Raw genomic sequence first — 24172 nt, forward strand, 5'->3', positions numbered from 1 at the left:
AAGGAGGAGGTAAAAAAACTTGTTCTGTGGGTTTCAAGGTGTACTGTGAAAGGATGTTGGGTGGCAGCTGTACATATCCAATGGGCTTAGTGCTGAGTGGAGGAATTATTGGTGCTATTTCAGATGAACACTTGCCATGGAAATATTTATAGAATACACAAATTGTATTCTATAAATTTCACATAGATGTTTGGGAAAATGAGGAGAGCGAGTTGGGAAGAGATGGGTCATTTATTGTATTGAGTCAACCATTTTGTGGGAGTATTAGCAGCACCACTCCAAATGCTAGACAGTATTCGATGGCAGGGTGAATTTGTGATTTGTACAAGGTTAGCAGCTGTTTAGAGGTGAAGTAATGTCTTGGGCAAAAGAGAAATCCTAGTTTTTTTTGGAAGCTGAGTATGCAGTGGTTGTGATGTATTTATTCCAGGAGAGGCCCAATGGTCGGTAATTCCCGGAAGAGAAATCTCATATTATCTGGAAATTTGAGTGTTATCAAAAATAATACTGGGAGGAAATGGTTCTTTTTTGTGAGAAATAAGACAGAACTGGGTTCTACTAGCATTGAAGTTGACGAGGTTATCGGAGCCCAATTGGAGGATGGCTTGGAGGTCAGAATTGAAGGTGGTGGTGGTTGATGTTCTGTAGGTGGTTGAAGTGAGTTGTGTAGAGTAAGGTTTGTCAAATAAAAGGGAGGAGTGCAATATGCTGTCATCTGCAAAACTGTGTATTGGGTTGGAGATCAACTGAAGTGGGTTATTGATATACAGAAGGAAGAGGATTGGTGAGAGAACAGAACTTTGTGGAGACCCAGCATTAGTTGGATGGTAAGAGGATTGGGAACTGTCTACCATCACACATAGCGTGGATCCAGACAGAAAGCTGGCAATCCAACTGCAGAAGTCCTGAGAAGTCCAAATGATTTCTATCTAACTCAGGCCATAAGTCCACAAACTCTACATCAGTCCTTGTGCACAACCTGTGTATTGATTCACTTGCTATCAACGCCAACCTCCTTATTTCACCTGTATATGGCAGGAGACTTACAATCTTCACTTGTTCCTTTTCATTTTTACTTCATCCAACAACTCCTTCACATCCTCCCTCATAGAATACTTCTCACCTCTCAGATAATTAGTGTTGCCAGCCAAGACAATTATTTCTTTCACCTTACCAAAATTAATGATATTAGTCATGCCTAATATCATCCAGATGGCACTAATATTAATTTTTGCACAGCAGAGGGAAACATGATTTTGTTTTTGAAGTATTACTTTCCAATCTAATAAATAAATTGTTAATGCATATGATAACCTAAAATCTTATTTTATTTTCTAAAGTTTCTTACTTTCTCTCTCACCTATGTGTTTATTCTAATTTTGTTTTTGGTAGGACGCAAAGTCGCTGTAGATGCATCAATGTGCATGTACCAGTTTCTTGTTGCTGTTCGTCACGAGTCAGATATGTTAGTAAACAGTGAAGGAGAAACTACAAGGTGTGCTTATATCTTTCTTACTAGAAATAATATGTTAAACATCCATTTTTGAAATGTATCTTAAAGATACATTTCAAAAATGTATTGGGTTCACAAATAAGTTGGTTTGGTTTATGCGTTAGTACAAGTTTATGCCGCTTCCCCTGTCGCTGTTGTTGCGCTACCGCACAATGCTATTGCACAGTTGAAAGGCGACATTTCACATAACCTTTTGGTGAATTTTCATTCGGCCTACTTCAGTTGCATGTGTGTGTGTAACATTTTTAGAAATGGAAGGAAATAACGTACATTACCAGCATATTTTGCTTTTTTATTTCAAAAAAGGCAAACGAGCTGCGGAGACCCATAAAAAATATGCAGCGTATATGGGGGATGGTGCCTTAACAGAATGCATATGCCAAAAGTGGTTTGCCAAATTCTGTTCTGGAGATTTCGTTGTCAGTGATGCGCTTTGTGCCTTTTGCCCAACCGAAGTCGATTCAACTATTGTGAAGGATATCGTCAACAAAAATCCATCACAAACAGTGCGGGAGATTGTTGCAGTACTGAACATATTCCATACAAGCATTGAAAACCATTTGCGCAAGCTGGGATATGTTTCGGTGCCGCATGAAATGAATTGACTGAGGCCAATATGACTGCTCGCATATCCATCTGTGATTCACTGCAATGTCACCAAGAAAACGACCCATTTTTGAAGTGGGTGATTATGGGAGATGAAAAATGGGTCATGTACGATAACATGGTACGTAAAAGATCATGGGGTCACAAGAGCGAACCGCCGCAAACAACCTCGAAAGCGGGATTGCACCCAAAGAAGATCATGCTGTCTGTGTGTGGTGGAATTATAAAGGTATTGTCCACTACGAGGTGTTACCATTAGGCAGAACAATTGATTCAACTGTCTATTGCTCACAGTTAACGCAACTGACCCGTGCAATTAGCACAAAACGTCCTGAATTGGCAAATCAGAAAGGAATTGTCTTTCACCACGACAACGCCAGATCCCACACATCGTTAACAACCCAGAGTAAATTGTTGCGTTTTGGCTGGGAGGTTTTGCCGCATCCTCTGTATTCACTGGACCTGGCACCTTCCGATTACCACTTATTCCGATCGTTGCAGAATTCTCTGAACGGGAAAATCTTCGCTAATAAGGAGGCTGTCAAAAAACACCTGGATCAGTTTTTCGCCAGTTAACCTCAGGAGTTTTATGAACGTGGCATAATGAAGTTGGTGGACAGATGGCAAGAGGTCATTGATAAAGAGAGTCAATATATAACTGACTACCATGTATTATATATATTAAATAAAATGTGTTTCATTCCACTCTGAAAAACCGAACAAACTTATTTGCACCCAATATTAAGTATTAAGATAAAAGAGATATTAGGACATTTGGATTCTATCTGGTGGTGAAAAAGTTTGTACAATTTTGTGGAGTAAAATTAATACATGAAAAATAAATAATGAATAAACATAAGCTAGTAATAATCTTTTCCCACTGAAATGCAGGTTCGCATGCCTCCTCTAAGTTTAATAATTGTTAGTTTCACATATATATATCCAAAAATAAGAAGAGGTAATGCAAAAATGAATGGTGGAATAGAATTTCTTTACAAAAGCTATGTAGCTTCAATCCAGGTCATTCATGTTATGTGAGACTTCACGTTATCTGAAAGGAACATAATGCCTTAGTGTTTTTTTAGCAGCAGTGATTATATGTGTAGAAGCTAGTAATCAATTATCCCAGTTGCATTTTACTGAACTGCAGCACAGATTTACTGCATGATAATCAGTATTTATCGGCATTTCATTTTGCTGAATATACCAGTTTTCATTGAACATCAACTACTAATCTAAAATTTACTCATTGTGATGCAAAAGCAGGATCAAACAAATTGATAGCCTGTAAAGTTTGTTGTTGGCTGCAGTTTATGTAAAAATGATGTGCTAAGTTTCAGTCACACATTGAATCTTGCCATTTGCACTTTCTTGGTCTGTACGGCTGGAATTCTGCTTAATGACATCCTGTGTCATCAGTGGCAGTCAGTTTCCCCTCGTCGGAGTTCATCACGTGACTTGTCACCCAATGCAAATTTTTTGCTCCCATTTGACAGTGCATTCCCTCACCATATCTTCTGTGAATTCTAAACGTATTGCACTGGTTGGTTACCTGTGAAGCATTTATGCTCAGTTTAAGCTTATAAAATAAACATGCTTGAATAACTGCAATTAGAATAAACAAGTTTTCATTACTCTTCACTAGTTTGCAAACTAGTGAAGAGTATTTTAAATATTTGCAAATATGGATAGAGATATGAAATTCATAAGATATTGCAAAAGTTGGCAAAATAGCTCAGAGGATTACATGGATGTTGAAGAACACATTGACAAGTAAAAATAGGGAGGTTATTATCCCTTTTTATAAGGATATGATTCAGTCACATGTTGACTACTGTGCTCAGATTTTGTCACCTAGGTTTCTTGGGAATCAGTAATTGGTGGAGAGATCCAGAAATGAGTGACGAAGCTGGTGACAGGTCTATGGAATGCTTCTTATGAGGATAGATTAAAAGTGTCGGGTTATAGAGTTGACAGGTGGAGGAGAGGGGATATGATAGAATTACTAAAGGGATTCTGTAAGATTGACACAAAAGAAATTTTTCAGTACATGAGGATTAGGGGGAGAAAGATCACACATGGAAGTTGTTTAAAAGCATGGTTAGAAGGGATGTGTGGATGAGGTTCTTTACTTGCAGAGTGGTGAATGAGTGGAATGGATTGCCAAAGGTGGTTGAGAGTGCCCTAACAGTAAGTTTAAGAAGCAGTATGATAGGTATTGTGTGATTAACGGTTAGCTTGAGTCTCCTGTGATAAGTCTTTGGACTCCATTTTGGACAGCTTGATTCTGAAAAATTGGAAAAGAAAAAAAGCAAACTTATATGTGCCATGATTGATTGCAGGTATATATTTCCTGCCATCAATCCAAATCAATCAATTTGGAGTTGATAAATGATGATGGAATAAGAGTGCATAATGATGGGAGCAAATGATTGTATAAATCACAGAATAGAAGCGAGTGGAACAACAAAGCAAAAGAAAGTATAACAGAAGAAACAAAAGTGAGTGCAATGTGAAAGCAAAGGAATGTCGAAATGAGGAAACGAAAGAAACAAACGATAGACCGATAGATAGTGTAATTGCCTGGGTGCAAGATTCATCCATTCTTATCCACCAAACTTTGAGATGAGAAGTTTGGTGGATAAGAATGGATGAGTATAAAAGATTACAACAAAGGAAAGCAAAGAAGAGGCGATGAATGACTTGAGAATAGCAATGTATGGAGATTCCATTAGGTGTGTTTTCCAGGAGGAGAATTAGCAGGATATACTATATTTCTTGAATAATGGCTTCACACATGCAAAAGGTAACTAAATATAATTTGTTACTCCTATATATTTCATTCAATATATCATGAGCTTCTTTCAGGGAGAAGACAGAAAAACTGGTAACAACATTTAAATTCTGAATACAAGAACAAGTCATACAGCATGCATATAATATCATGTGTCTCAGCTGTCCAGTAGGAGGAAACACTATTGGTTTAGAGATGTGGGAATAGATGCATAATTAATTAATTAATTTAAAAATAATAAATAAAAATATAAAAAATTATAAGCAATTAACAGCAGTCACTTCCAGAACTTAGAAATAGGCATACAGTCTGTCCGATTAAGATTAGGATGGTGGTGTATGGCTTATTATCAGGATATTAATTCATTAGATAAGAGAAGCAGACAAGCAAGCAAACTGGCTGTGGTAGTTGTTGGAACAAATGACTTGTTTGGATATAATAAAGAGCATGTAAGAATGGATATCACTAGTTGTTGAGGAGAGTGAAAGATAACAGTGTGGTGCAAGGGTTGTTGGTGTGTTGCCTAGATATGATAGTGGTGAGCTGAGACGAAAAGCAGGGATCATGAATGGTAATTTTGCATAATTGAGCTGTGTGAGGAGATGGGAGTGGATTTTGTGAATGTGTGGGATGCATTTGAAAGGAAGATGGAAATGCACAAAAGTGGCAGGTTGCATTTGAATGGATTTGTTGTGAGTTAATTAGAGAGACTATTGCTGCAAGGAAGAAAGAGTGATGGGAGCAAGAGAGTAGAAGATGTAAAAGGTGAAGCAAGAGATCAGGAGAGCAGAACTGGTGAGATTGAAGTTATTTTAAACGAGAATAGTAGTTCTGCAAGTGATAATGATAGAATGAGAATAATTCAAGCTGAGCCGAGAAACAGGACGATTTGAGGTGGACAGGGAGACAGTATAACTAGAGTAGATGTTGAAAGTAGTAGTGAATGTACATATAGAGATGGTTAATATGGAAATAGGATGGCCTAGTTTGTAGTCGACTGAAGAGTCTGATAAGGTGTGGGGAAATCAGGACCTACAAGTGTCATGGGCAGGACCAGTTATATCCCTAAAAGTGAATTGCTGGGTTTATTTTCAAATGCCTGGAGCATCAGAAATAAGGGAGATGAAATGGTTTCGTTGATTGAGTTTACTTGCCTAAAAATTGTTGGAATAAGCGAAACATGATTGGATATCATGATGGGAATAAAAATGGAAGGTTATGATGTTTTCTGTGAGGATAGAATGAACAAGGGGGTGAGGGGGGTTGCTGTTAATGATAGAAGGCAAAATGTAAATAGGTGCAGTGGTTTTGAGGTAATATGATCTGAGGTGGAGGTTGACAGGAAGAGATATTTATTCTGTTGCTGCTATAGACCAGGAATGTGGAGGGTGGTGATGAAGAAATGTATAAGCAACGTGGATTAGTTAACAAGGGAAGGGTGATTATTATAGGTGATTTTAATTATGGCAGTATAATCAGAATAAAGAGATGGCATTTGGGTATAAGGAAAATAAATTTCTTGAGTCGTTGAGAGACAACTATCTCAGGCAGTATGTAAAGGTTTTAGATTAGATCTGATTATTTCATCAGATGATGTGATTGTGAGTGTAGTTTTGCCCTTCCCTCCAGTTGATAAGAGTAACCATGAAGTGATCACCTGGGTTGTGACTAACCATATGAAGACTTCTCTGAAGAAAGAATATATATATGAGGAATTACAAGGCTGATGCTTGTTGAAAAGCTTAGAAGACAGGTTGAAGCTATAGCATGGAATGAGACATTAAGCAGGCAGAACGTCTCATTCCATGAGACGTTAAGCAGGCAGAAGATAAATATTGTGTTGGAACTGACCAAAAGATTGGATAAAGGTGTCAAATGGATGAATAAAGGGATTAAGCATGAAATTTGGAAGAAGAGGATACTGTGGAGGCAGCATGGAATGAATAATGGTAGCAGTCAGTTGTATGAGGAGTATAAAGAGCAGGCCAGGAGTGATTCATTTGGTGAGAACAGCAAAACTATAGTATGAGCAGAAATTAGCAAATCAGGCCAAGAAAATGCTTAGTGTATTTCAGATATGTGGCAAGTAGAGGAAAGAATGATTATGTTAATGAATGAAAATGGTAGAATGATAATTGCTGCAGAAAACATTGTTGAGGTGTTCAGTGAACAATTTATAAGAGTGTTTCATCCTCATCAGGTTAAAAACGTGAGAAACTTAAGTGTAGAGGACATGGGAGAGGATGGCTTAATTGTGACATGCAGGAGGTATATGAGGAAATCAATAAGCTTGATGTCAATAAGGTGATAGGATTTTATGTCACATCACCATGTGTCTTAAGGGAATTGGCAGTGCATTGGCATGCCTCTTCAATAAGTCTTACAACAGCACAGATTCCAAGAGAGTGGAAAGAAGGTAAAATTGTTCCACTGCATAAAGGTGGTGATAAGGTTGTGGCTAGACCAATCTGTATATCTGGAGGTGTGATTAAAGTATTAGATAGATTGGTGAGAACTAGGATAGAGAAATGGGTTGATAATTGCAGTATTCTCTGTGGTTGTCAGCATGGGTTTGTGAAAGTGATATCATGTGTGCTATAATAAAGTGACATGTCTTGGACAAGGGAGATGCATATACTGAGGTATACTTAGATTTTGCAAAAGCTTTTGATAGACTGCCACATGACAAGCCGTTAAATAAACTGAAAGAAATGGGATTGGATAATAGACTAGTGAGTTGGATCGGTGAATGGCTGTCAGATAGGTATGAGAAAGTTGTATATGGGACTGCATTGTCCCAAAGGAGGAGGATCAATTTGTGTATCAACTATATTAGGAGGGGGTTTAACTGGTGATATGCAGATGATGCAAAATTTGGGAGAGTAATGCAGAGTCAAGCAGATGTTATATGGCCTTACAGGACTTGAATAGATTGTATCAATAGGTAGGTAAGTGGCACTGTCAGTTCAGTGTTGCAAAGTATAACGATTTGAAATTTGGTAAGCAATGATGGGATGCAAAGTATACATTTGGTTGGGAAACTTTAAAGGAGGCAGAGGAGATAAGAGATCTGGGAGTGGTGGTGAACAAGGACCTGAAGTTCAAGGGCCACTTTGCATAAGTTGTGAAGTTGTCACATTGGATAATGGCAATGCCAAGGACCCCAACATTGTATAAGAACCTTGATAAAGCCTCATATGCATTATTGTGCACAGATTTGGTCACCGGATTTTCATGGTGATGAGAATATGTTAGAACGGGTTGAGAGAAGATTCACAAAGCTGGTCAGTGGTCTTTGGAATGTGAAGTATGAAGACAGATTGAAAGAATATAAATTACAAAGCCTAATCAAGGGTCAACATGGAAAAAATTTTTGATAGAATGGAAGAGGGGGATAGAACAAGAGGCCATCTCTGGAAACTGTATAAGGAGGGTGTGAGGAGTAGGTCTTTGCATCGAGCATGGTTGGTGAGTGGATGTGTTGTGAATGTAGACACATTGAATTAATCTAAGGTGTGGTTGGATGAGCTTTGTGTATGATAGTATGTGCCTCCCATGATGAGTCTGACTCCATAGAGGTCAGATGTAATAATAATAAATGAGAAACATTTTCCTTGGTTCGAGGCAAAATAACAGCCAGCAAATGGAATCAAATTTGCAGATGGAAAAATTAAAACTTGTCTCATAATGAATCCTACAAACACCTAGAAATTCTTGAGGTAGGTGACATTTTGTATTCCGAATCCAATAAAACAGCACCTGAAAAGAGTCAGAAAAATTCTCAAGTCCAAACTGACTAAGGCAACACTGTAGCAGCAATCAACACTTGGATCATCCATGTAATCAGATACACAACAGAAATAATTGACTGGACATAAATCAATTTAGATGCACTTGATCATAAAATAGGAAAATTATTAATGATGAATCATGCCTTGTACCAACACAGTGATGTAGATATTATACATAGCCAGGAAAAGTGGAGTATGTGGAATGCTTAAAGTGACTTTTAAGCTTTGCTTATAAATCATTGTAAGCAAATTATTTCTTGCATACAATGAATATCATTACACCATTGTAAACAACGATTTCTAAATGAAACTCGTATAGAAAAGATTAGTAAATGTTGTAGATCAAAATTGCAGTATAGGGAGGAAGAAAAATGGCAAAAAAGATGAGGATGGATGGGGAAAATAAAGCACTCCATGGTCAATATTTCAAGGATATTAAAGGGAAAGTAGTTGCTTAACTTAGCAATGGCTTCAGCAAAGCAGCATCGATTTTTTTCTTGTTGCCCAAGAATGAGTACTATAAACAAATGCAATCAAAGCAAAGATTGAAAAGATCTGTAATCATAACAAATACCAACTATGCAGAGAGAGAAATAAAGAAGAGAAGTAGATCATCTGATTAGTTCTTGCAGCTATAAACTAAGGCATGATCAGATTGCAAAAACTACTGTGGAGCTCAGAAAAGCTGATCCTCCCAGATATAACGCCATCTTAGTTCCAGAAAACTGCACTGCTAGGGACATCTCACTTTTTTATGATGGTATCTACTGTATCCCTAGGCCAGAGATACAGTCAAACCGGTGGCCTGCTAAGCAATTTCTTGTGGCCTGCAACTCCTCAAGGAAAGATTAAAAAAAAGGATGGTTGCTTTTTATAATAAAACAAAAATACAATATTTACTTGGATATAACTCGCCCTTGCGTAAGACTTGCATCCCTGATTTTACTTTACAAAAAAAGAAATTAAAAAGTTTCGTATATACATCGCATACGAAAAAAAAGTTTAAACACTTTCACATCGGGACGATAACTCACTCCCTGCGGTAAACAACACGCCCTCCCTAACTGCAGATGCAAGAAAAACAAGTAGTTTTATTGTATCACTGAATAAAGTACAGAAACATTTGCTGTCTGTGTAATACATTTCTCAACAAATAGTGTAATTAGAGACAACTGGGATAAAAAAGCATTAACTAATGAATCACATGTTTCCTCCCACATTAACCATGCTGTTTTAGACTCAAGCAAAACCATATGGTGCACCAGCAAACACAGTATCAAACACAGTATCTAACTGTTTTTAGTTAGATGTGTGTGAGTCTGCCCCACAGCTCAAACACAAAGCAGCAATATAATTCGTAGATGTGTTAAAACTAAGACACGTATAGTGACTGTTGTTATGGCACTTTCAGATATTATGCAATTCAGTTGATGAGAATTAGCATTTCAACTCAAAAATTGTTGGCTTGCTTTTATCTTTTCGTCGTGTGATCTTTTGTTAATACCACACCAATCATATGCCCGTCTTCATAGCTGCTCTATCTCTACTGGCTTACCATTGCTGTCTGTTTCATGCTCTGCTTTCACTTTTCATTAGTCATTCTTGAAGGATTGTTCATTACATATCTCAAGTCTTGTAAATTACTTGTAAATTTTACTTGAAATAATGGGAAAGAAGATGACACTATTTGGGTAGATGACTGACAATGCACACAAGGAAACTGCTCTCAATGCAGGAAGTAGTGATAGCAAATAGGAGATTCTTGGTAAGTCATCCCCATTTTCAGTTTTATCCTGAAAACTTTAGTTTCTGAAAATCCCTGCATATATCTTGATTTTTAGCTTTACTTTTGGAAAAAAAAGTGCGAGTTAATACGGTATCGATTTATTCATTTTCATGTGACATTTATAGTTACAATATGGATGCAACGACCTACTATAATATAATTGCAATAATTTATATTGCAATTTCAATGTTAGATCCAATCCTAATCATTCGTAAACTATGTTTATGCTTTCATTGTTAATTTATAGCACGCTGCAGGTAGTCCGCTGAAAAAATTGAATTTATTGGCTAACAGCTGTTCACGTCACGTGCTCATGTGAATCCAGGCTATGAATTTATAATTACCTGCTATAGTCAATCAGCAATCTCTGAATCTCTGAGATACGTAATGAACAATCCTTCACAAATGACTAATGAAAAGTGAAAGCAGAGCGTGGAACAGACAGCAATGGTATGCCAGTAGAGATGGAGCAGCTATGAAGACAGGCATATTATTGGTGCAGTATTAATCTAGCTGTGAGAGAATCCCTTTTTTATTATTTTTTATTTGCAATAGTATCGTGCACTGATCTACAGTTTTGTGCGTTTTTATTCAAACATTTTTTATAAAAATTATTATTAATAATATATTTATTCACCCAGGCAATGTCACTTTCTAAGACAACAAGAAAAAGGAAATAGCTGAGGAGGGAGAAAATTTCAAGAAAAATTGGAATTGAATACTTCTGCACTGAAACAAAGGACAAAATTGTGTGCATTATTTGTAACGAAACAATTAGTGTCGCCAAAGAATTTAATATAAAAAGGCACTACAATAAAATTCATAAGGAACAATATTCACACTTTGAGGGTAAACTGAGAGAAGAAAAATTAAAAATGATGAAGAATTCACTTCAAAGTCAACAAATATTTTCAAAAATTATGAAAGACGATGAATCAGCATTGAGAGCAGTTATGAAATCAGCTATTTATTGGCGAAACATTCCAAATCTTTTAGTGATGGTTCCTTGGTTAAGGAGTGTAAAGTTGGTTAAGGAGTGCAAGAAATATCCATAAACATACAATCTTTTCAATTGCACTTAACAAAAGTGCAACAACAACAATATGAATATTACTGAAGAGTTCTTGGAAATGATTTCCATCAATGGAACCACTACAGGGGAAAACATTTTGGGAAAATACCAACTTCCTCTGGGCAAGCTCGTAGTTGTGACAACCGATGGTGCTCAAGCATTGACAGACAAAAATAAAGGTTTTGTATCAAGACTTGCCTCAAAGTTAAAGGAAATGTATCCAGAACATTCCAAAAATCTGTAATCTTTCCACTGCATTATTCATCAGCAGGTTCTGTGCTCCAAAGTATTGGAAATGAGCAGCATACTCAAGCCCGTGACAAATACTGTGAACTTCATCCGATCCAGAGGCCTCAATCACCACCAGTTTGCACAATTTCTTAAAGACTTGGAGGGCTACCTTATTACACAGAAATTTGGTGGCTATTTTGTCATAAGGTTCTAAAAAGCTTTTTTTTTTACTTTTAGAGGAGATCAAATTGTTCCTAGAAATGAAAAATCATGATGTTGTATTTCTTAATGATCAGACATGGGTACAAGATCTAGCATTCTTAGTTGATATTACAGGACATTTGAATGACTTAAATGTCAAACTTTAGGGGAAAGATCAGTTATAACACATATGTATGATGCACTGGTAAGTATTAGATGTAAATTGGTTTTGTTTCAAAATCATTTAAAAGAGAATATTCTAAATTACTTTCCTATGTGTGAACAGTTGAACAATAAGAATCAAAGTTTTACCTTTTCTCAATATTGTCCCAAACTAGAAAAGATTAAAGAAGAATTTGATAGGCGATTTCAAGATTTTAGGGGGCAAGAAGAAGAAGTTTTTTTGCTTTTTGCAGGTCCTTTTTCCTTTAATTTTGAAAAAGCTATTTGTATTCAAATAGAACTTATTGATTTCCAAAAGGATTCCATTCTAAAAGAGAAATATCAAGAAGTTGATGGTCCAAAAATATACAGTTATTTAGGTAAAAGAAATCCGGAAATAAAAAAAGTTTGCAGCAAATATTCTATGTTATTTTGGAAGCACCTATTTATGTGAACAATTATTCTCATATATGAAAGGTAACAAAACAGCCCACAGATCAAGACTAACTGACGTCAATCTTTCTGCCATAATGAAGGTCGTATGCTCTCAATCTTTGTGTCCAAATTTTGGCAAGCTGGTTAGCAATAAACGTTGTCAAGTGTTGGGAAAAAAAATAAAATGCTACAATTAAATTACTTAAAATTACTATAATTATGTTAAGGGGATAATAAATCCCTCATTATTTTAAAGCCGATTACGAAACTCGGAGATCAAAATCTAAGAGTTTCATGCTGAAGAACTATCTGCGAGTCCAAGCGTAAGTCAACACCTGGGTAGTACAACACCAGGGCAGCTCGGAGCAAAGTTGAAGCAAGCTCCATCACTATCCTTAATATTTTCTCATAATGTAAAACAGCTCCTAGGAATCTGCTATTATTAGAAACCATTCCACTCCAACTGGCTGGAATGATGTTAATATAATGTTAATATATGTATATAGTAGACAACACAAATAATAGGACTTTAGCGTTGATGTATAATTTTTTTTTTTTTTTTTTTTTCACCAGAGGTCAGGCCAACAATTGTGGTAGCGGTTAGTCAGTGTCTTTAACGAACCAGTATGATTGTAGTATAGCTTGTTTCCTGTGTATATTTGTACGCTCCAGAAGATGACCTTGACATAAAGGTCGAAACGTCGAATTGTAAAATTTTAGTAATAGTAAACTAAAGTTTTTATTCAAACAAGGTAGTTGTCTCCATAATTTCCAAAAATGCATTCGGATCACCATGCAAGCCTAAAAGAAAAGAGATGTATTACTGTTTTACATTATGAGGAGAGGAGTCCGCGCGGTTAGCCTAGTGGCTTTGCGCTTCGCAACCATATGCCTGGGGAAGGAGTGTCCTAGGTTCGATTCCCGTCGGAGACGTGAGGAGCTGAAGGATCTTCCTCAGTCATAGCCAAGTTAGCCGGTCTTGGGCGCGGGCAGTAGGGTTTTTTCCGCCAGTTTATCTGGTGTTTTTCATCCCGAAAGCAGGCAAACCGGCCCCGTGAACACACAGGAATACAGCCAAGAATACCTTGAGGCATAGGAGTGACCATTCTATCCTCGTATTTCGGTTACGAAATCCAAGCATGCTTGGAAGGTTGTAGGCCTTAAAGGCCTGTTAAAGCCATTGGGATAGATTATGAGGAGAGGTCACTACCCAGACCGGTTTCGACCTTTATTGAGGTCTCATCAGTGAGCAGGTAGTCCTGGAATACCAAGGTTTAAGTGAATTGAACTTACATATTCTCATACTAGCGAATTCCTATACTGGTGTACTCGTATATTGTTATTACTATGATAAAAAGCCAAGAGGCTATTTTTCCGGCTGTGTAAATTAAGTTAAGGGGATAATAAATCCCTCATTATTTTAAAGCCGGATACGAAACTCGGAGATCAAAATCTAAGAGTTTCATGCCGAAGAACTATCTATAATTATATTATGCAAGTGTATGTATTTTAACCCCAAAATATTATCATCTTTCCCCAAAATATTTTCATTGACATTTAAAAAATTCCGCAAAATATAGACTCCCCCCCACACACACACACACCAAAAAAAAATAGAAGTATTTTATTTCTACACAAAAAACTTTCAAACTAGCAATAGGAGGCTCTGGAAGTTTTTGTAATAGTTATTAATGAGACTTTATACTTTTTTAGACTGTATAAATATTTGATTTGTTCAAATAAAATTTAATTTTGTTGTAAATATTAATATAATAAAAATATTCTTTATTTTATTTTATTTTTTTGAGTTGTCATAATTATTATACTATTATTTTATGTCTTGTAATGACTTAGAATAAATAAAATTTTCATTATTAATTTTCAAATTTATTTATACTCATTCTTTCACTTCCCTTTGATTGTAATTAGTGCAGGTTTTTTATTGTAAAATTTTTTGCGGCCCACTTGAGATACACTTCTATGACAAATGACTCGCGGTCCAATTGAGTTTGACACCCTAGGCCTTTGGATACAACCTGAATTGGATGAATCTGCCAGTCAGAGATTTGAATATGTCAATACATGGTTCTTGCCATTCTTTGACTGTGAACTCTGTTAATTGAATATAACAGAATAATTGAATATACAGGGTATCCACAAATGTTTACCCTGATTTCAACTGGCTATAATATTTTAACACTGAAACTAACTGAATAAATTTTGTTGCAGGTAAACTTGGGCACTCATAAAGTTTCCATACTGGTATCTTCAGTATACTGCTTTTGTCACCAGGAGCGCTGTTGCTGATTTTCTTTAAAAATTACTTCAGTACAGGAAAAAGCCCAATGTGTTCTATGGCTAGCAGAAACAAAATCTCCAGTTACAGTGCAGCGAAAGTTTAGGGCACAGTATGGAAAGAACCCACCTGATGTCAAGCTCATTAAGTCATGGAAGACAAAGTTTTTAGAAATAGGTTCAGTTCATTAGGGTATAAGCAGCGGCAGACCATCGAATTCTGAGGAGACAGTTGAAACAGTTCAAACTGCCTTCACCTGTTCACTGCAGAAGTCAATCAGAAGAGCTTCACTAGAACTTCAAATGCCAAGGAGTACAGTCCACAAAGTGGTACGCAAACGTTTGAAATTGTTTGCATACAAAGTCATATTGTTCAGGAGATAAAGCCAGATGATCGTCCAAGGCATGAAGAATTTGCTAAACTCATTTTGACCCGCATCGATGAGGATAATGATTTTTTGCAGCGTGTTTGTTTCTCTGATGAGGCAACATTTCACGTGAGTGGAGTAGTCAACAGACACGATGTAAGGATCTTGGGATCTGAAAACCCACATGTCATAAGAGAACACATTTGAGATGGTCCAAAACTCAATGTGTGGTGTGGACTAATGCATGATCGAGTGATTGGCCGTTTCTTCTTTCTTGAAAAAGAAATTAATGGAAATGTGTACTTAGACATGCTCAATAATTATGCCATTCCCCAGCTACAGGAGATACAACCAAATGTTATCTTTCAACAGGACGGAGCCCCCCCCCATTGGTCTCGTGATTTTTTTTCTATGTGTTATGCATTGAAGTCTAAATTTGTGTTCCATTTCAAGTATCCACTAAAGAGTTATAATATATTATAATCAGGGTAAATATTTGTGGACACCCTGTAGATAAAAATACCGCAGTCACTACACTGTTCAGCTACAGTAATAACATTATTATACGTCTTAATTAATGTCATCTTGTGTTTTAATATTTTCTTTGAGTATGACAGTCCTGGTCTGCATGATTTTAGTTATTAGCAAAATAGCAAAAACTATTTAATATTTTGCTAATAACTTTTTTTTTACTTTTATGTAAACACATACCTTAATCCTTAAATTAATACTTATCTGTCTTCTAAGGCAAAACCTGTTTCTGCCTTAGAAGACAGATAAGTATTAATTTATATTTAATTGAAAATAATTATACATTAATTGAATTTATAATTGAATCGATCTGAAACTTTGACTTGGCAGATTTTTGTTATTGTTATTTTTGGTTCAGGTAGAAGCAGAAATAACATTATAACATTTAGGGGGATCTGAAATATTAAAAGCAATCAATATCTAAAATTAAGCAGGATAAATGTGTATTGCACTGAAAAGAAAAATTTTTACAGAAATTTTGAAAAGAATCAAAATTTGAGCAGTTTTCAGTTGTGAATTGCAGCCATGTGCAAATGTTATGGAGTGTGGTGTGGCATGGTTTTCTCATGTTTCAGTGATTTTCACACTTTTTATAATAGTTATAACTGTAAATTATATTTGACAAGAAATTATATTCTTATTTAATTCTTTATCTAGGTTCATGCAAACAAATTTTGCACATGAAGTGTCTTGCGTACTTTGTGTAGAAGCTGCTTACTTCACATGAATTTCCTCAGTATCCCCATGATGCAAAAATATTATAGGAAGGGGAACTACCCAGTCTGGTTTCAACTTTTATTGAGTTAACATCAGTGGTAGCCAAATCCAAAAAGACACCAATGTTGAATCAATGCAGAAGCCATATATTTTCCATATACAAGTACATATTAAAATTATCTCTGGATCAGAGATAGTTTTATTTTTTTTTTTGCTTGGTTTCAAAGTAAATTGTATCTGACAAGAAATTATATAATAATTTGCATTATGGGATGCTGAGGCAATTGATGTGAAGTTAACTTCTATATACAAATAGCCAAAGGATGAAGATACTTTGCTTGCAAACTTTGTATACTTATGCTTAGGTAAAGGATTGAACAAGAATATAATTTCTTGTTAAATATCATTTACTTTGTAACAAAGTGAAAAAACTGAAAGCAACTATCCCTGATCCAAACTATTTTTACTTCATCATCATCATCAAATTCCTGACATGTACCCTCAAGAGGTGTACAGGATATGATAGTACTGCATGAAAAATTTACATCATTACTAACTTCCTATCTACAATTTTCTTCTAAATCAGTCTGTTACTTGTCAAGACTCCAACATTATCAGATCTTATATTTCTATCGTCTAAGGCACTTTGTACCTTATCAATCCACCTATATCTTGGTCTTCCTCTAGGTCCGTTTCCTGCCAACCTGGCAGAGAGCACTTGTTTTGCTAATATTTCCTCACACATTCTGTTTAAGTGACCATACCACCTGAGATTAGCTCTGCTAACGCATTCCTGGATGCTGACAATTTCAAGTTCTTTCCTAATATCCTCATTTTTAATATTACATTGCCATTGATGCCATCTGTTCACGCCTCTAATCTTTCTCAGGACTCTCATATCTGCGGTCTCTAGTGTTTGGTCAAGTGCTTTACTTCTGACCCAGCTCTCAGATCCATAAGTTAAAACTGGTTTGAACACTGTCTTGTATACAGCTAATTTAGTGTTCCGACTATTCTCACTTTAGTGTTTCTCTCTTATTCCATATGAATTTATTCAATTGACTTCCCACCATATACCAGCTTTGCTGATTCTGTTGTCTATTTCTATATTTAATTTACCATCTTCAGTAAAAATCGTGCCTAAGTAGCTGAAATGTTTTACTTGTTCCACAGGTTCTCCATTCACAACACAGTTGACATTTTCAATGATTCTGCCTATTTTCATTGTCTTTGTTTTTTTATTGCTGAACTTCATACCATATCTATTACAACAGTTATTCAATTTAGTCAGGGAATCTTGCAAAGTTGTAGCGTATTTATTTAGAAGTATAACATCATCCGCATAAAGCAAAGAGCTGACATTAACATCTTCAATTCAGATATCACGTTTAATATCACTTTCCTTCATAATGTGATCCATATAGATAATGAATAACAGAGGGGATAATGTACATCCATGTCTCACACCAGATTTAACATTAAACCATCTTCCTGTACTTCCTTCAATTTTAACTGATGACTTACAACTCAAATAAAGACTAAGTATTGCTTGATATAATGCCCCATTGACACCATATAACTATAGCATATTGAATAGCTTCTCACTTGGCACCTTGTCATATGCCTTTTCCAAATCGACAAAATACAGATCTTTGTTATATTCCCATGCTTTTTCAACTATTTGTCGTAAAGTGAAGATCTGATCCTGACAGCCTCTATTTGGCCTGAATCAAGCTTGTTCTTCACCCAGCTTTTCTTCCACAATTCTTCTCAACCGTTTCTCAAGTATGCTTGCATAGGTCTTTCCAGGAACACTCAGTAGGGAAATACCTCTGTAATTCTCACATTCAGTTTTATTTCCCTTTTTATATATTGGTACTATTAGAGCTCTACTCCAATCATAGGGAATTCGTACCTCTGTCCAGACTTTCTGAACTATGCAGTGCAGCCACTGTAAGACTTTTATACCACCATACTTCAGCATTTCTGGTCGAATATCATCTACTCCTGCTACCTGTCCACATTTCAAGCCTTTGATGGCTGTTTCTACTTCAAGTATGGATATGTATTCCTGCCTGCATGCCTGTTGAGTGTTTTTTACCACTGTCCTATCACTGCTTGTTTCATTTAGCAATTTTTCGAAGTAATTACTCCATACTTCAAGGATATCTTTTTTTCCTGCCACCTTTATCATCTCTAATTCCTTTTACAACACTCTTTCCTCCATTTCTGAGCTTCTTCAACAACCTCCAGGATATCTTGCCACCTTCTTGATATTTATTTTCTATGTTCTTACCAAAGTACTCCTATTACTTCTGTTTAGTTTGTTTTACACGGTGTTTACCTTTCTTACATTTGTCTCTGTATTCTTTAAGAGCAAAAGCTGACTTATTTGCCAGGAACTTTTGATATGCTTTCTTCTTTTCTTTCACTGTTTCTTTAACTTCCTGTGTCCACCATGGAGTTCTGATTTCTATCCTTACAGACAATCTCGCCACATGCCTCTCTCGCTGAATCAGTCAGTTTTTTCTTCAGGGCTTGCTACTGAATCTCTAAGGTTTTGTTCTAGTTCTCAAACTCTTTCATTTTTTCTTGAATAATGTTTGTGTATTTTAGTCTACAGTTCATATCTCAGAGCTGCTCAACTTTAATTTGCTTTAAAACACTTTTATATGTTCTTCTTTTCAATATGAAATTCAGTTTTATCCTGCTTTCCTTCACTGTCTACCACATACCTACAGATACAGGCCAACACATACATAAAAATTCATACCACAATTCAATACAAAATCTAGAAGTCATCAGCACCCTCAAACACAGATCCCCTAACAATTTGCTCTAATTAACAAGCTCTGAACCAAGAATTTGAAATTATTAACCAAACATTTATAAAACATGGCCACAATAAAAAAAAGCAGTGCACAAGATCCTTCATGAAAATGCCATTAAAAGTAAAACAGATTACAAGAATGCCATAGCTGTTCCCTACATTAGGGACATTTCAGAAAAAATAGATAGAACACTACTTAAATACAACATTAAGGAAGACCTTCAAATCCCTGGCAAAATTAAGAAATTTACTTAGCTCATCCAAAGATCCTATTCCTTACCTTGCCCACCCAGAAGTCTAAAAAATTCAGTTTACCTGTAAACCAGTAGGGGGGGGGGACACAAATGTCACATTAAATCAGACCACGCACTCTAAACGTGCAACAGAATTGATTGGAAAGTTACAAAGTCCCTGCACTGCATTAAAACCTGGTTTGAAAGAAAATTCAAAGAAGCTTGTGAAATACTGAAATGCCATCCAAATCTGAACAAAAACAGTGGATTAATTATTCCAGGAATGTGGAGGACCCATATAGCAACCAGAGCAACTCCAAACAGAAGAAAAAATCTCAATACAGAAGGACTTTAGAAATTGTTTAATGTAGTTCTGTTTTTTTTGTTTTTTTTTTACACCAGAGGTCAGGCTAGGTTAAATAATTAACATTTAGATTCATCTTACTTTTGTATAGTGCAGTGTCATATAGCTTATATCATGTACATGTGTGTTTTCCTGATGACCTGAATACAGATATTGAAACATCGATTGTTACTTGCTTAAGTAAAGTAATTATTCTATTGTGGTGTCTCCATAACTTCTTCGCTATGAATGCTGATTACCGTATAACCTTAAAAGAAAGAATTCTAGTAATAAAAATTAATGTAACATATTACATTTTCCAAAAAAATAAAATCAATGCTGTTTTTAGAGTTCTTTTTATTTTATTATTATTTATTGACTTCTTCTTGGAATGGTTCTCACACAATAACATTTTTGCCAAACAAAAATGTTATTGTGTGAGAATCTAATAACTAACTCTAATACAGACTACTAATCATTTTATGGAACTCCTATTGACTTATTGGACATATAAAAGATGGAAGGGAGGGGAGAAGTGCATTTTTTTTTTCTTGGTGAGTTGCATAATTATTATTATTATTATTATTATTACGGGTATCTCCATGGAGTCAGTAGACTCATCGCGGGAGACCCAAGCTAGCAAAACAATATCTGTCATATCTCTTCTTGAATTCATTTACAGATGAAGAGCTCACAACAAAGTCAGGCAATGAATTCCACTCATTCACCACCCTCCAGGCAAAAAACCTTGTTCTGACACCTTTGTTAACCACACTCTTCTTTAATTTCCAGAGATGACCTCTTGTTCTTCCATCACTATCACACAGCTGAAACATTTCCCCTGCATCAATCCTATAAAAACCTTTTAGTAATTTGAATGTTTCTATCATATCCCCTCTTCTTCGCCTATCAACCAATCTCTGCAATCCACAAGCTCTCAATCTATCAATGTAGGGAGCATTTTTTATATCACTCACCAACTTGGTCACTCTTCTCTGAACCCTCTCCACAACCTCCTCATCTCCAAGGAATCCAGGTGACCAGACCTGAGCACAGTAATCCAAATGTGGAAGTATCAATGCTTTATAAAGGGGAATAATAACCTCTTTATCTCTGGATGTCAGTGTGTTCCTCAACAACCAAGTAATCCTATGTGCAATCTTGGACACCTTAGCAATGTGTCCTCTGAACTTCATCTCCTTATCTACCCTCTTAAGCCCTGAATATATCCCTTATTATTATTATTATTATTTCATAATAATAATTATTATGATTACCAAAGACTCATCAAGGGAGGGTTCCTACTCTACAACTCTCCATCTCCACTACTCCACCAGCCACAACTACTTTCATCATCTACACTAACGCCATCTACTGCCGACTGCCACTAGTATTTTCACAAACAAACATCCATGCCCACGGTGGGATTCGAACTCTTTTGGCTGGAGAGTGGATACGCTAACCACTCGGCTAACCAGGCCAGCAATCATCCAATAACTTTGCATAATGTTGCTAAGTGAAAGATCATTCATTTGAAACTGAGGTCACGGCATAAATGGCTATTACATTTGTTGAAAATAGTTGATTAAGCTAGAGATTTAAGGGATGATACTGGACAGTGAGTTAATTTAGGTGCCATATTGTTAAGGTGGATAAGTTATCACAGTGGATAACTTCAGTGTTGAAGAGAACAGTGATGTTTGGGAATAAAGAAGTTAATATTCTGCTGTATTTTACAAGGCTTTTATAAGATCACATCTGAACTACTCTGCTTAAATATGGTTGCCCAGGCTCCATGGAGAAAACTTTTTTTTTGATTTCCATGGATTGGAAATAGTTGAAACATTCAGTGGCAGGTAATCAACTATAGAATTTTGTAGATGTATAGGATAATGAGAGGAGATATGAAGAAATAAGTTGATAAAGGGTTCTAATAGGATAATAGTTGGAAGAAAAATTTTGCAGTTATTGGCAGGTTCGATGGAAGAATGCAGGTTTATTCTTGGGACATTGTATCTTTAACAGCTGTTTTCAGAGAAGTAAGTATTTAGTCAACGTATGACCTTTAAACTGCATATTCTTTCTCTCATTGAGCAGCCTGTCCCTGACTCCTGGAGATGTCAGTATCCTGTTCATTTTCTGGGCTTACCACTTCTTGATTTTTATGTGATGGGATATTTAGACATTGAATGTTTGGAAAACCAATATTAGAGATGCATTTGAAAATACCTGCCATTTGCAGCTAGTGTCCAGAAACATTACTTGTCAGGTAAGAGTCTGCATCCTTACAGCAGAAATAAGTCATTCCTAACTTCAGACAATCAAGTCTGCAAGCCAGGTTGTTTGCATATCTTTGTAATAGTTATGTATAATTTCCACACGGTTGCTGAGCTTATAGCATACATGTCATGTGGTATGGTACTATTTAAAATTATCAATTTTTAAATGTTTTGAATTTCATATTAGGCACCTGCTCATTGTTTTTGTGCTAATGGATTTGTTAAGGGAAGGGCATGCTTTAGTAATAACTTGGTTACACTTTATAATAGGATGACTGGTGTATTGGATGGGGGAGATGCTTATACAGTGATTTATGTGGATTTTGTTACAAGGCTAGTTGACTAATAGGAGCCAGTGAGTTGTGTATGGAGGTGCGGTTTCCCAAAAAAGAAAGGTGACAAGTGGGGTGCCATAGGATTCTGTTCTGAGACTACTTTTAACTTAAACTATATCATTGATATATAAGGCATGAAAGGAGATATTCAGTTGTTTGTTGATGCTAAATTAAGAAGTGCAATGTCAGGAAGTTCTGATGTGTTTCACAAGAGGATTTTAATAGGTTTGTTTTGAATTGAAGATTTTGAAGATGGAATGTGGTCCGCCACATTGGACGAACTTTGCTTCATGAGGTAGAGGAAGCAAGAGATCTGGGCATCTTAGTGGATAGGGAACTGAAGTTCATGGGAGATATTGCAAAAATTCTAAGGGTTACCCAAAAATTTCTGCCATAATGCGAAGAACTGACACATATGGATAAGAAGGTGATAGTTCCACTATCAGGTACTCATTTTAATTTCTGTTCACATATCTGGTCACCTGGCTATATTGGTAATAGGAAAACATTGGGGAGGGGGGGCAGAGGCAAATAACTAAGACTCTCTTGAGACTCTGGAATATTGAGTATGAGGACAGATTGAGGGAATGTGTTCTTCAGAGCTTAGCAAGAAAGGAGGAGGGATGATATGATTGAGACATGTAAACTGGTCAAAGGAGCCTACCAAAAAAAGATACAGGGGAATTATTGCATAAGATAATGGATGATGCAAGAATGATAGGTCATCCCTGGAAAATGTACAAAGTTCATGTGAGTAAAGAGTTGAAAAAGGGGTTTTTTGCTTGGAGGGGAGGGTGAATAAGTGGAATGCATTGCCAGAATAGGTAGTTAGTGCTACGACATTAAATATGTTCAATGCAAGGTATCATAATTCTTGTGGTCGTGAGTGTTCGACCTCCTGTGATGAAGACTCATCACAGGAGGTTGAATAGTGTCTTGGAAGTAATACTAATAGTAATAATAAATAAATAAAAAAACTCCAAAAATTTGAATTGGTTTAAAGTACATTTAAGGGTCATGACAGTTAGTTTTTATCTCTTAATATAAATTAATATCTTTCATGATAAAATTGTATTCTCAGTGAAGGAAATCATCTTGCAGTAATGTCATCAAGAAATGCTGTGGCTTTTTCATCTGTCACACTACTTTGGAAGCTGGAGTGGTCCAATGCTGATCACAGTTTTTGAAACATCTTGAACAAAAGTATTTCTGGGACTGTGGAAGGTCCAGTTGAAAGCAGTGTTACAGATTCCAGAACTCTTTCAGGAATGTGGTGGTGGCAAGGCAACTGCAACAGGCCTTTGTCTATATTTTGTTCCAAATAAATACAGGCTCCATTTATTGACCCAATGTTGATGCACATGCAGTTGACCTTGTCATAGTTATCCCATTTAGCTGCATCAAGAACCGCTCATGCATATCTGTTCACCTGTTCCAGTTGTGAGTTTCAGAACACCAAGCAGTTGATCAACTCCTTCACCTGAAATAAGAATTGAAAGGCTGCTAATGATTTCTTTTCCTGAAATATCCTGCAGCATTTTACTATTCCAGTGAATGGTTAAAAGGGCATCTGCTTTAAATTTTGCTTTTAGGTCTTTGGGAATTTCTTTTTACTTTTTATATGCTGTTGATGAATGCAAGAGAGATTAA

General features: G+C 36.1%; 1 protein-coding gene across 1 annotated transcript in view; it reads left to right on the forward strand.

Moving 5' to 3' along the window:
- Fen1 (Flap structure-specific endonuclease 1) overlaps window positions 1-24172 on the forward strand; it is a 253230-nt gene that overhangs the window by 29522 nt on the left and 199536 nt on the right. The window contains exon 2 of the mRNA XM_090397341.1: window positions 1393-1495. Coding sequence (XP_090253467.1) covers window positions 1393-1495 — 103 coding nt within the window. The remainder of the gene's footprint in view (window positions 1-1392; window positions 1496-24172) is intronic.

This window comes from Typopeltis vanoorti, chromosome 9 (assembly GCF_054136105.1).
Source record: "Typopeltis vanoorti isolate ZY-2024b chromosome 9, IOZ_Tvanoo_1.0, whole genome shotgun sequence".
Taxonomy (NCBI): Eukaryota; Metazoa; Arthropoda; class Arachnida; order Uropygi; family Thelyphonidae; genus Typopeltis; species Typopeltis vanoorti.